Here is a 14,501-nt window from a genome sequence, read left to right on the forward strand (position 1 = left end):
TTGCAAGACTCATGTACAAATGGGGCTGGAACATCTTCCATCTGTGCTGTTATTATTGGGCCAACACAAACAATCCCCTCACCGTCTATATCTCGTTTCCCTTATCCCTAACCAGTCTGAAGAAGGGTCTCAACCCGAATCGTCACCCATTCCTTCTCTCCAGAGATGCTGCCTGTCCCGCTGAGTTACTCCAGCTTTTTGTGTCTATCTGCAAGCAATTAAGCCACTGAATTGGTGTCAGTGGAGGCATGTCTAGTTAGATAATTCAACAGCTGAAATTCAAAACTAACAGAGGACCCGAAATATTGGGCGAGTCCCCTATAGAATGTGTAAATCTCCTGAAAATACATCCAATTCTCACTCCCCCATTCCCAAACACGGAATTGCTCATCCAATGCTGACACAGTCGTCTTTGCTAAGTGTCATGTTCCATCACACAGTGGTCACTGTGCCCACAGCTTAACTGCCCAGGTTGCATCTTAGCTGAATGCACACAATTCCAAGCTGGCAGCAGTGGAAGGGGAAGGAGAATGTCAATGGTGGTGAATGATCTGCAGATTTAATTCCTGCACCCTCGGGAAAAACCCAAGTTCCATGATTAGCTCAGGAAGCATCACTAGACTCAGGAACAGCTTCTTCACTTTGTTATCAGGCATCTGGATGGACTTTCCTCGAGCTGGGCAACTGTTCGATTCTCCTCTACTTCGCTACAGACATTTGACTTTTTCCTCTGCAACAGATGCACTACAATGTGAAGAACTGTATTCTGCATGCTATCTTCCTCTTCTCTATCCATTGTGCTCCAGTTTGATTCGATTGTATCTATGTATAGTGTTATCTGAACTGATTGAATAACACACAAAACAATGCTTCTCGTTGTACCTCGGTGGGTACACGTGACAGTAATAAACGTAAACATGGCGATCGGCACATGGAAGTGGAGGGGCGGCTGCTGGAGGTGATGGATGGTGCTTTTGCGGTGGTTGTGGGCAGTCGTATTGGCAGAGGTGGCTGCAGTAGGCCCTACATAAAGCAGGACGTGCAAGCAGATCGCGTGCAGCCTACTGCAGCTGCAAGGAGCAGCGCTGGAAGGAGTCTAGGGCATCTCACTGGCCTACTGGGCCAGGCAGACTCCTACGTCATCAATCCGGTGCTGTCAGGACACCGGGCCTTAACATGACCGCGGAGAAGCCGAGCCCAGAGCCTTGCAGAACGGAGCCTGCGGCCGGCCCCTGGGTCGACGGAGCCCGCAGCTGGGGCCTGGGTCAGCGCCACAGAGGCGGCTGGAGAGGAACTGGTGGCGATAGTGGAGAGGTCGGTGCAGCGATCGAAGATGGCACTGACCGATGGACGAGGGCGGACCACGTGGAAGTGAGAACGCCGCTGCTGGGGGAAGGAACAAAGGAGGACTTGGCGTGGGGGGGGGAAAACATAGAAACATAGAAATTAGGTGCAGGAGTAGGCCATTCGGCCCTTCGAGCCTGCACCGCCATTCAATATGATCATGGCTGATCATCCAACTCAGTATCCCGTACCTGCCTTCTCTCCATACCCCCTGATCCCCTTAGCCACAAGGGCCACATCTAACTCCCTCTTAAATATAGCCAATGAACTGGCCTCAACTACCCTCTGTGGCAGAGAGTTCCAGAGATTCACCACTCTCTGCGTGAAAAAAGTTCTTCTCATCTCGGTTTTAAAGGATTTCCCCTTTATCCTTAAGCTGTGACCCCTTGTCCTGGACTTCCCTAACATCGGGAACAATCTTCCTGCATCTAGCCTGTCCAACCCCTTAAGAATTTTGTAAGTTTCTATAAGATCCCCACTCAATCTTCTAAATTCTAGAGAGTATAAACCAAGTCTATCCAGTCTAAGGGGGACCGGGCGTGGGGAATATTTGCATATCTTGGGTATGCAAGCTAAGAATTTCACTGTGACATGTCACATGTGACAATAAAGTTTTCTATCAACATGAGAAATATAACAATAGCATATCTCCTTGTGTTAAGATTAGACTTTTCAGAGAATTGGAAGTTGCACGATGCACTGGAACAGCATGTGGAGAATTGCCAAGTTCCAGAAGGGGATTTATTATACCCTTGTATAGTACCACTCAGAATTACCTTTTCACTGTACACACGACAATAAATAAATTAAACTAAATGCAAACACCAAACTCTCCACCCCCATATTTAGAGTGGAAACAGGCCCTTCGACCCAACCTGCCCACTCCGGCTTATTTCATTGCATTACTCTGGGTAAGATGCAGGCAATGTTTAAATTTTCAGATTGCATATCCTCATTCAAGTCATAGGAAACCTGCAAGGAACCTTATACTTACCACAGTTTGATTTTATAAGCACGTAATAGGATTTAACTGGAGCGGAAACATTTATAACCATATTTCCAAGATAATTTCTTGCAACTTAAGTATTCCCCCCCTAAACCAAACTCGGCTAACACTTGGGGCTGGTTTACACCTCCTTTGGGAGTGTACCCTCGCAAGCAACAAAGTTTGTTCTGCAATTCAACATTAAAAACATTAATAATTCTCCTACCCAATTTTGTTGACGTATTGGAACAGTTCAAGGGGTGAGTTGCAAGTGGTTTTATCACCAAGGTTGGTGACCTTGATCGGAACACCTGCAACAGAGAGAGAGAGAGAGAGAGAAAAAAAAGCATTAAGGCATGGGTTCCCCATCTTCATGGTTGGTGCATTAAATAGGGCTGACATATATGAACTATGAATATACCCGAGTAACTAAGAACTCAGTCAGCCTTAGCTGAGGAAGCTGTATTGAGACAAAAAAAAAACTCCTTTCTTTTTTTTTTTGGCCGTGAAATCATGGCCAGGCCCTTTACTAATTAAATTTCACACTTCAGTATTGTCTACGGCACAGCACCTTCTGTCCCACCAGTACCTCATGCAGGCTGGACAAATGAGCGAGTAGAATGGGCTTTTTCAGGCTGATAAATGGTGGGGAGCACACAGCGCACAGTCGGCATGCACACATGCTCCACATTATCCTGCCCCTACAAAGGTGAATGTCTGTAGTAGTCCATCAAGGGGAATAACCCCATGAATTAATCATTGCCCAAAACAGGCAACAAAAAAAAGGGAGATGTCATTGGCTTCTTAATAGCTGCACGAAATGAGCAATAAATGAAACAGGAAGCAGTTGGGGGTGTGGAAGAGGGCGAAGCAGTAAGCCAGTCTCTAATCTCCTTCACATCCATCTGTCTACCTTATTAGCATTTAGCACAGCAATCAGTTGCCAATCAGAGTAAAATAGCCTTTTTAGCCTTTTCTCCACGAAGTGTAAGCACCACATTAATGATTACTAAACCCCGGCAAATTTTTGAGCCGGTGTCATTGTCCTCCACATATCCTCGCGAGCACCAACATAGTCATCCTGTTGTTCATAATGCTACTTAAGTCTGAAAAATAGTTAATAATTAGATTAAAACTTCAAATAAATTAACTCTTAAATGAATAGTTATAGCAGGGGGGCTTAGTCTACGACAGCCACTAAAATGTATTAGATTTTGGCACCTCTATTCCCAGACACAAAAGATGTTAACATAATAGTGCTGTGGAAAAGCACTGCATTGCTACTCTGAGATAAACACACAATCAAAAGCAGTGTTAAAGGGAAAGTTTAATAACGTAACACTTTCAAGATTGGTTTCCATTTTTGTTTTGACAATCAAACCATCACATAATATTCAAGTAATGTGAGGTTTTTATTTTTAAGTATACTTAACATTAGTTTTAAGTGTACTTAACATATTGCAGCTCGCAACACTTACAAGCATGTAACCTGTATCAATATGCTGGCAAGTGATTTTACAACTAGAAAATTGTTGTGTTCAAGGAGCAGCAGCTTCACACCTGGGCCGGGCTACTCGACTTCAGGCAAAAACAAGCGAGGACAAGATTAAACTCTTGTTAAATTTGTGCAATAGCTTCGGGGGGAAATACGGGCACTTCAGCAAGTATCGGAGGAACACTTCTCATGACCAGACTACAATCCACAAACCTGCGTGGAAACATTGGGGCAAGAGTCTAGAGTCAAGAGAGTTTTATTGCCATGTGTCCCAGATAGGACAATGAAATGGATGTCAACATCCATGGATGACTCATGGGAGATCTAGTGTTATAAAGGCACATTAAAACTGTTTATATCAATGGGCAGCATAGTGGCACAACTGTTAGAGCCACCGCTTCACAGCGCCCGAGACCAGGTTTTGATCCTGACCAGAGGTGCTATCTGTGTGGAGATTGTGGGTTCTCGCTGTGAGCACTTGGGTTTTCCGCAGGTGCTCCGGTTTGCCCCCTGCCACCCAAATACGCGCAGGTTTGTAGGTTAATTGGACTTTGCAAATTGCCCCTATTGAGTGGTAGAATGTGGGGAGAGTCGATAACAAAGTGGATTAGATTAGTGTAAATGAGCAGCTGACGGTGAGTGTGGACTTGGCCCGTTTCTCTCTCTATCTCTGGATTCATATTATTTCAAACTTGTGAATCAAAACAGGGGACAACCAGAGCCTACAGTTATCGCCTGGAAGGAGTGGGCATAATTCATTATGTTACAAGACATCTCTACGAGTGGTGATCCTCTCCACCACGAATGGTCAGTGCAGTTTACCCAAATGGACCAATTGCAAGGACGAAAGGATTATCCTATGAATGATTGAGTATGACTTGTGAAAAATATATATGAAATACAAAACAAGGAGTGGCTATCCTCAGTGACAGGTTCAAGATTCTGATAGGGACCGACAGAGTAAAGATGGAGAGATCATTTCATCAGGCGCGAGAAGCCAGACAGAGGATATTGCTGTAGGATCAGGGGGACAGTCCTTTAAACTCAAGATGAAGTTTGTTTACTCAGAAGGTTGAAACTCATTCTAATTCTTCTCCCTAGATGCCACAGATGGTTGTTTGGTATATTCAAGGCCGATGTTGACAGATGCTTGGGCATTGAAAAAATTTTATAAGGACTGCAGGGCCAGCTATTTCCAGTGAAATGGTGGGTATATGGAACAAACTGTCAGAGGAAGTAATTTGGACTGTTACAACAATAACATTTAATAGACGCTCGGACAAGTACCTCAAGTATATGAAGAAAGACTGGATAGACTTGGTTTATACTCTCTAGAATTTAGAAGATTGAGAGGGGATCTCATAGAAACTTACAAAATTCTTAAGGGGTTGGACAGGCTAGATGCAGGAAGATTGTTCCCGATGTTGGGGAAGTCCAGGACAAGGGGTCACAGCTTAAGGATAAAGGGGAAATCCTTTAAAACCGAGATGAGAAGAACTTTTTTCACGCAGAGAGTGGTGAATCTCTGGAACTCTCTGCCACAGAGGGTAGTTGAGGCCAGTTCATTGGCTATATTTAAGAGGGAGTTAGATGTGGCCCTTGTGGCTAAGGGGATCAGGGGGTATGGAGAGAAGGCAGGTACGGGATACTGAGTTGGATGATCAGCCATGATCATATTGAATGGCGGTGCAGGCTCGAAGGGCCGAATGGCCTACTCCTGCACCTAATTTCTATGTTTCTATGTTTACCTGGATAGGGAAGGATAAGAGGGATTTAGGTAGGCAAATGGGACTGGCTTGTATTGGGCATCTTGCTTAGCATGTTTATATATGACACTCGATTAATGAATGACAGCCAATGTGGGTTTGTGGTATTTACCCAACTTGATTATGTTTTTCAATGAAGTAACAGCAGGTTGATGGGAGACGGCTGAGCTTCTGACATGGTGAAAGCCTTTTGATGAATAGCTTTATAATAGGTTGGGTAAAACATTGAAATCCATTAAGTATACAATGAGGTCCACCAGCGAACAGAACTGACACTACTGTTCATTTTTTTTAAATTAATGACCCGACGATGGGCTATGGTGCATTCTTCCAAAATCTGCAAATGATGTAACAGTGCAACATGAATATTGGTTTTCATGGGGCCAGACTGGTGAAATTATATATGGCAGATGAAAGTTAAAGCAGTAAAGTGGGAAGTGAACAATCTTAGAAAGAAGAAGATGATGGTTATATAATGGATGAAGTAATATAAACTATATGATGCAAACTTAAAGAAGATTTAGGTACCGAGGCTTATATTTAGGTACAGAAGATTTAGGTACTCAAAGCAATCTGGTTTAAGCTGCCAGGGAAAATATTTGATGCTGGTGCATTAACAACATTTAAAAGACATGGCTTGGAAAGGTATAGAGGGATATGGGCCACACATGGGCAAAACAGGGCACCTTGGTTGGCATGGATAAGATGGGTCAAAATAGCTCGGTTCCAGACTGTATGACTCTCGGATGAGATTACGGAGCTGGTAAATGACGCAGATGGGTTTATAAACACAAAAAAAACAAAATAGAAAAGCTATGGTCGCTTCAAATGGTCATAAATCACTGATTAGGTCTCAGCTGGAGTGCAATGTCCAATAATTATAATGCTATACAAATGCAAATATCTATTCTAATTAATTGTAAATTGACAAAAGAAAACTTGTGAGCAGTCATGTCCAAAAGTTGTGAATGACACACAATGCAAGTCAACTTATGTCAGTTAAATATTTTAGCAACTGGGATACTATTGGCTGTACGGACTTTAGCAGTTTGGAAAATTATGCCCCTCTAACACTTTTATACATTTATCATCCTCTATGTACCCCACCCGCCAAGTTAAAATGGAGGTGGGGGAGGGGGGGGCAGGAGAAAACACTTACCATGTTTGAATTCAATCTCCAGCTTGTCAGGGGTGTTTGTAGACTTCATTGGGTCGGTGGTCATCGTCTGCATACCATCTGGTGCATGGTTCTGTCATGTTATTAAAAAAAAAACACAACTTTTGATAGCGTACTTTGAAAGCGTATTTATGCTTATTGTCAGGCTACCAAAAAATGCTCCCGTACTCTGATATTTGGAGCTACTTAGTTTGGAGAAAGGAAGATTGGCTCCTTGTATTTATTTTTACAACACGACACAAACATTTGGAGTTTATTCAACGAGCAACAACACCGCAAAAGACTGATTTAAAAAAAATTCTGTTCTCGATGTAGGTGATACTAAATTCTGGTGGTTAATTTCAAACAGAAAAAAACTATGTCATTCCACATTGATTTATACTAAATATTTTGTTTTGTTCAACATTTTGGTTCCAGGATCAAAGCATTGACAAAATAAATCAATAAATCTCAGTTAGATAGATAAAACCCATAAAATATTGCGATTTACTTTCTTTGCATTTTAATGGGAAAATTCTAACCACATTGAAGTAATTATTTAGTGAATACTAGAGCAGAAATCTAAGCATTTATCATGACATTCTTAAAATCGATTTTAGTTTAGGGATACGGTGCAGAAACAGGCCCCCGTGACCCACCGAGTCCATGCCAACCAACGATCCCTGCACACCAACTCAATCCTACAAATTAGGGACAATTTTACTCGGCCAATTAGCCTACAAACCTGTAAGATTTTGGAGTGTGGTGTGAAATCGGAACATCTGGAAAAAACCTACTCGGGTCACGGGGAGAACGCAAAAAAACTCCATACAGACAGCACCCGTAGTCAGGATCGAACCCAGGTCTCTGGCGCTGTATGGCAGCAACTCCACCTCCGCGCCACTGCTCCACCATAGTTTTAAAAATAGAACTAGCACTGGTAGTTAGCACTGCATTTAACAAAAGGCATTTAACTGTACCTCAGTGCATGTGACAACACGTGTTATATTCAAGGGCGGCATGGCGATAGAATTGCTGCCTTACAGCACCGGAGATACGGTTTCGATCTCGACTGTGGGTGCTGGCTGTATGGAGATTGTACCTTCTCCCCATGACCGTGTGGGTTTTCTCCAAGACCTTTGGTTTCCTCCCACACTCCAAAGACGTGCATGTAGGCCAATTGTTTTGGTGCAAGTGTAAATTGTTAATGTGCGGGGATCGCTGGTCGGCGCGGACCCGGTGGGCTGAAGGGCCTGTTTCCACGCTGTATCTCTAAATTAAAGTAAAACTAATGAAGCAAAATAAAAGAGCATAAACTTGCAACTAATGCATTCGCTACTCAATTCATTCTCCAAGCATCACAATTTCTTCTGAAGCTGTGGCATGACCTACATGCTGTGTGACAGAATGGCAAGATGCGAGCTGATAAAAATCTCCAGCTTTTTGCTGCAGAAAAAGCAGACTCGGCGGGTTGCCTCACAAATAGTCAAATAAGCAAAGGCCAACGGTGATGGTCAACGGCAAGATATGACTCGGGACAGAAAATGAGGCTGAGAAAGAGAAAAGGAGAAAGGCATAGAACCACAGAAAGAATAGAAAAAGATAAAACACTCACAGCTTTTCTTTCCGTTTCAACAACGGATTTTAGTAAAAGAAATATTGGCAACATTTTACTATGTTGTTAACCTTATACCAACATCTTGGAAATCTAAAGGAAATAATTATGCATTTCTACAGAAAATAGTGGTGGGGGGATCAGGAAAATTTGATGTTTGAGGGAGGGGGGGGGGAGAGCAGAAACACACATTCATTGATTCAATCCATTCCTGCTTTACTACCTGGTAATAATAGCCTGTTTCCCCCATGGTACAGATGCACATTCTGGCACATGTGAAAATAATATTATTATCCATTTTAAATTGGAGACGACAATAAATAATACTGCGGTGTTGAACTCTGCCATTTGAGTTGTGTTTGTCTGCAACATTGCAGCTGAAATACAGATGGGAACTGCAGAAGGCACAGTGTAATAAGGGCATTACATTCCTCGATCAAACTCCGCGCCTACTACAAATTCTGCTCCATCCAGAACGGTTCTTTACAAATTAAAACAGGTACATCTTTTTCCCCGGAGGCACGGAAACAGTTGCTGCAATCGTTCAATAATTGCTCCTATTGCCCTCAGCAATGAAAATGAACCAGGTTTACCCAAACTGTACGTCCACACACTGGAAACATTGAGAAATTAAAATATCTTTGAAGGGAAACAAAAACAATCAATGACTTGAAAATGTTGGTTCAGAGAACTTCAAGTTTCCCTGTTTTTTTTTTTGCAGTGTGAATCTAAAAATAAAAAGCTGCCTTAAGCTGTAAATATTAATTCACAACATCAATAGGTTGCTAAAATAATAAAATAAATAATTTATTTACAATTGTGATAACATTAAGAGGTTAGAGAGGGGAAAAAAATATCCTGCCTTTAATTCCCCTCAAGTTGATTTCATCTTGGCCTTTGACATGTGCTCAGCTGGAGTCAGAGCAGACTCAGAAAGGGTAGTCAAGCAAGCGGCAAAGACTGCAGTTGATATAAAATTTGAGTTGATTTGGTATTGAATGAAAACCATTGCAGCTCCATGACCTTGGCAGATGTCTGACCACCACAGTTTATTAAAAAAAAAGGGCATTTGTATGACTGTGATAGGAGAATTTAGGATCAAGCCATTTAGAGAATGATTCAGTGTCCGTAGATGGAATGCTTTATTTAAGATACTGGCAGCATCAATCATTGCAGGACTAGAGGTTTTAAAAAAATAAAAATAAAAAAATAAACAAACTTGGCTACATGGGAAGAACCACATTTATAAAATTGGATCAAACATTGGCAGCAAACTTTAATGCCTTTTCATTCGCAACAATGAGGGATGAACAAAGTGATACGAGATGAATAGCAATTTATTTTGCAAATTAGCATTGCATCGAAAATATCCTTTGCCCTTCAAAATAAATGCTTCTATTTAAAGAGATCCAAAATATTTATAGATTGACAAAATAATGCAGCGATCGTTAACAAAATCCATGTCTGTTAATCTCCAACACTGGACTGTTAGCTCAATTAATTTACTCAGTGGAGGAACCATTCAGCGACGAATAGCAGTGTTTAGGCTGCAAAAGGTGTTAAACAGTAAATAGGAATTGTATAATGTCGAGCTCATTAAAACTAAAAAGAGAGAGAGAGATCTTTAAAAGATTTCTCGACCCGACCCCACAGTGCGGACACGTGTTTTATCGATTGGTCAGAGATTTTCTGAGGTGCGATCAGTAATTTGACTCCAAGAACCAATTTGTCTAAAAAGTCAGATTTCTACAATCAGTTTGCCATATAGAAATAAATAAGAACAGGTGTTAAAGAAATGTTTAAGAAAGAACGGCAGATGCTGGAAAAATCGAAGGAGGACAATAATGCTGGAGAAACTAAACGGTGTTAAGGAAAAATGCATTAGCAGAATGTAGTCATCAATTCATTCACACAACTAGACGACTAGATGTGTTGCAAGGTCAGTCTTTGCTTTTACTAAAAAAGGTCTTTATTTGCGCTATAATCGTCCAATAGGAAATACAACAATTGGGTTCGATTTGAAACGTTACTTTCCTGGTCTTTCTCTCGCTACAAATAGTGGAGGATTTGCCCGAATACACAAACTGGGGGAGTTTTGTTCTGCATACAGCAAAACTGTTCTCTTGTCTCTGACGTGCAAGTCAAAAGGGCGATGCTCGACACTAGACATCACCAGCACTCAGACCCACGAACTTGGAGGAACTGCGTTCCAAGTTGTGGAAAACAAAACAGACCAAGAGTAAACAGACACAAATAGTGCTGTTTGGGAAACCAATGAATTTTGGAGAGGATGGTAATTACATTTACATAAATTTGTAACATAGTGGTGACAGGGGCAATGTAACTCAGCTGGTCAGGCAGCATCTCTGGCCAACATGGATAGGTGATGTTTGTCAGTTGGGATCTAGAAGTTTCTTGTGCCAACATTTAAAAGACATCTCGACAGATAGGTATAGGAAGGGTTTAGAGGTCTATGAGACAAAAGCAGACAATGAGACTAGCCAAATATGCCAACTTTGTCAGCATGATCAAGATGGGCCAAAGGGCCTGTTTCCGTGCTGTACAATTCTGACTGTATAATCAGCGGCCTCGGTATTCATGATGACATCTGGGAAAACCACCTACGTCCAGTTTTAAGTGAACTCCTTTGCTGGTATTTAACTAATAGGTTAATTAAAGAAATACATAAACCAGAAAAATATTGCACAATACAATGCAAACTCGAGACTTAGACTTATGACCATTTAAACGCACATTAATTTATTCTGTGGTAGCTCGAGTCTTGATCTGAACAAGGTCCCCCTCCTTGTTCTAAATTCAGAATACTACTAATTTAATTGTACTTTGCAAGGTGGCCATTGAAAAGTGCTTGCACCTTAAAGATCCCTGCACTGCTGCTAAATTCTTCCTCCTGAAAAGCAAAAGTTGCATTGGTCACAAATGGAAGAAGGTTCCCATTTTTAGAAGCAAGGTGTAATCAAGCATCATAGTACAGACGTTGGGAGGTCATGTTGCAGTTGGACAAGACGTTGGCGAGACCGCATTTCGAGCATTGTGTTCAGTTCTGGGCACCATGTTATAGAAAAGATGTTGTTAAACTGGAAAGGGCACAGAGAAGATTTACGAGGATGTTGCAAGGACTAGACGGTCTATTCCCTGAAGCGCAGGAGGATGAGGGGTATTCTTATAGAGGTGTATAAAATCATGAGAGGAATAGATCAGGTAGATGCACAGAATCTCTTGCCCAGAATGGGTGAATCGAGGACCAGAGGACATAGGTTTAAGGTAAAAGGTAAAAATGTAATAGAAATCTGAGGGATCACTTTTTTACACAAAGGATGGCGGGTGAATGGAACAAGCTGCCACGGGAGGTAGTTGAGGCTGGGACGATCCCAACATTTAAGAAACAGTTACACAGGTACATGGAAAGGACTAGTTTGGAGGGATATGGACCAAACACAGGCAGGTGGGGCTAGTGTAGCTGGGACGCGTTGGCTGGTATGGGCAAGATGGGCCGAAGGACCTGTTTCCACACTGTACACTATGACTCTAAGTGCGGCAATGCATCTCAGAAAGCCTACAAGACATTGCAGCTGGCAGATGGGTCGGGTGGAGGGAACCAAGCTGGATGCAATATTTTTTTCAAGCTCTTCCCCAGATGTAGTTTATAAGCAATAAAAGCAAACTATGAAAAAGTTGCGTAAGTGGGACAGGCTCATAAAGCCAGCATCTGCAAAACAACAGTCTAACAACCTATCCTTGACTGCCCATTGTGGACCAGAAATTCACTTACACCCAATGTTCCATATCCATATGTTTAAGAAGGAACTGCAGATGCTGGAAAATCGAAGGTACACAAAAAAGCTGGAGAGACTCAGCAGGTGCAGCAGCATCTATGGAGCGAAGGAAATAGCCATATCCATATGCCTATCTAAAAGCCTCTTAACCTCCACTATAGTATCACGATCCCTGGCAGTGTGCTCCAGGCACCCACCTCTGTGCAAAAACTAGCCCTGCACATCTCCTTTCAATTTTACCCCTCTCAACCTTAAAGGTATGCTCTCTAATCTTTGACATTCTCTCATCCAGGCAACATTCTGGCAAACTAATTTTGCACCCTCCCCAAAACCTCATACCCTTTCTGTAATTCCAACATGCAACCGCTGTTTGTTTATTATTACGGGGTCTGGATCCTGCAACTCCCAGTGTCATTGCATGTGGATGTACTATCAGAAACACTTGGACTGAAGGCTCACAACCATATTCACAAGGCCTTCCCCACGACATATACAAGACGAAAATTGAATTGAAGTTAAAAGGAAATGCATGGATAGGGACCAGGGTAGGAATGCAATTACAGTGTGCAGCAGGAAAGCAGATAGATTTCAATGAATGGTTTTTTCTCCCACCTCTCTCGACTTCCGTGGACCATTGCCCAACAGGTTAACAGGTCAAGTTAACAGGTCAGAGCTACACTCTGCACTACTTCATAGAATGAAAACAAGTAAAGTTCATGATTCAGAACATAATTTCAATTTTAAATCTCTTTCTAACTTTTATGCCCCAAAAATTATCATTCAACTGAAAATCTATGTAGTGGTGTTCTAAGTCAACATTGGTCTGAAGAAGCGCCTCGACTCGAAACGTCACCTATTCCTTTTCTCCAGAGATGCTGCCTGACCCGCTGAGATACTCCAGCATTTTGTGTCTATCTTCGGTTTAAACCAGCATCTGCAGTTCCTTCCGACACATTCATCTTGTAACCTGCATAGTACACTTTAACATGAGGCACTTCCACTTTTCAGTTAGTGACATTTTTACACAGTTATAAAAACACCACATTTGTGTTCGGTGTTAATGATTCTCCCCCCGAGGTATTGGTAGTTAATTAAATATAAAAATACAGAAGGGGGAAGGCAGTTATAGCAAGTACATGTCAATATATCAGTGTATCAGTGTTATGGGTCAGACACTAAGAGAAACGTTTCGATCTTATTTGGAAAATTCAGATTTCTGGAACTTAATCCGAACCCATCAGATATCTACACACACACACACACACACATATATATATACACACACACATATATATCTATATATAGTGACTCGCTCCAAATTTATATTTAATGAACCTCACACACTCCATCATCTCCACTGGTAACTGTAGTGTTAATGCTGCCATGCACCAAAATAAATTAAAATGATTGAAAGATACTAAATTGAAACATATTGAACTTACTTTATATATATATGTATTTTATTCAAACACAATAACCAGTTTCTTCCTGCATATAGAAAGTTAACTTTAAATTATTTTTTCCTCTTTACCAAACATCGAAAGAAAGATTCAGATTGTCTCTCATTTTAATCTGACCTCAACTACTTCTTAAAATGAAAATATACTGCTGCTCGATCAGCTTTCCTTGATTGCTCGGTGTTCCGCTTGCTGCAGCTCAGGAAAACAAATCGTTTTGTACACTGTATCACTGCGTTCCATTTAGTCCGCACTGTAGGAGGCCAGACTGCAATGTCAGCCTCACAGAATCCGAAGAAAGTCTACCCAGAAAGGAGTGAAGAGAAGAAATTGGAGGCAAATGGGCCGTGAACTAAACCATCATGTAGAGCTATCGATGCTGCTAACATTTATTCAATCGCTTGATATTGTTGAGCTTGGCCTGAATGAAGTCTTTCAGGGTGCTGCATGAAGTTAAAGCAAGTAAATTTCTATCTTTTTCTACATTAGCTGCCTCATTGCCCTTCAATCGGCCTCACAAAAGCAGAAAATGGTTATACCATCTGCTTTCAATTCTCTGTAGCCAAATGTTCTTGTTGCGCCAGTGCACACATTCAGAACAGATTCCCCTCACCACCCCCCCTTAGTACCACTCCCCACCATTAGCCTTCTGGGGATGCCTAGAGTCCCACTGCAAAGCAAACTGGTCTGATCAAAGAAGTTTGCGTTTTTGCTTTAAACTTTAAAACTCTGGTTTTTAAAACTGTGTTGATAAAATTATAAATGATTTAATGGCATGTCTTTGTTCCAAAATCAACTAAATCTTGATACAAACACCAGCAGCAAATGCTGCAATTTCTCCAATTAAATAGTAACGTAACTATTAATTTGTACTTATGATTAGCTG

General features: G+C 41.6%; 1 protein-coding gene across 1 annotated transcript in view; it reads right to left on the bottom strand.

Moving 5' to 3' along the window:
- Nucleotides 1–14,501, bottom strand: part of ass1 (argininosuccinate synthase 1) — a 95,344-nt gene that overhangs the window by 43,284 nt on the left and 37,559 nt on the right. Inside the window, exons 9-10 of the mRNA XM_055660092.1 lie at nt 6,750–6,840; nt 2,556–2,640 (exon numbers count right to left, since the gene is read on the bottom strand). Of these exons, the coding sequence (XP_055516067.1) occupies nt 2,556–2,640; nt 6,750–6,840 (176 nt within the window). The remainder of the gene's footprint in view (nt 1–2,555; nt 2,641–6,749; nt 6,841–14,501) is intronic.

The sequence above is a fragment of the Leucoraja erinacea genome, chromosome 31 (genome assembly GCF_028641065.1).
Source record: "Leucoraja erinacea ecotype New England chromosome 31, Leri_hhj_1, whole genome shotgun sequence".
In the NCBI taxonomy this organism is placed as follows: Eukaryota; Metazoa; Chordata; class Chondrichthyes; order Rajiformes; family Rajidae; genus Leucoraja; species Leucoraja erinaceus.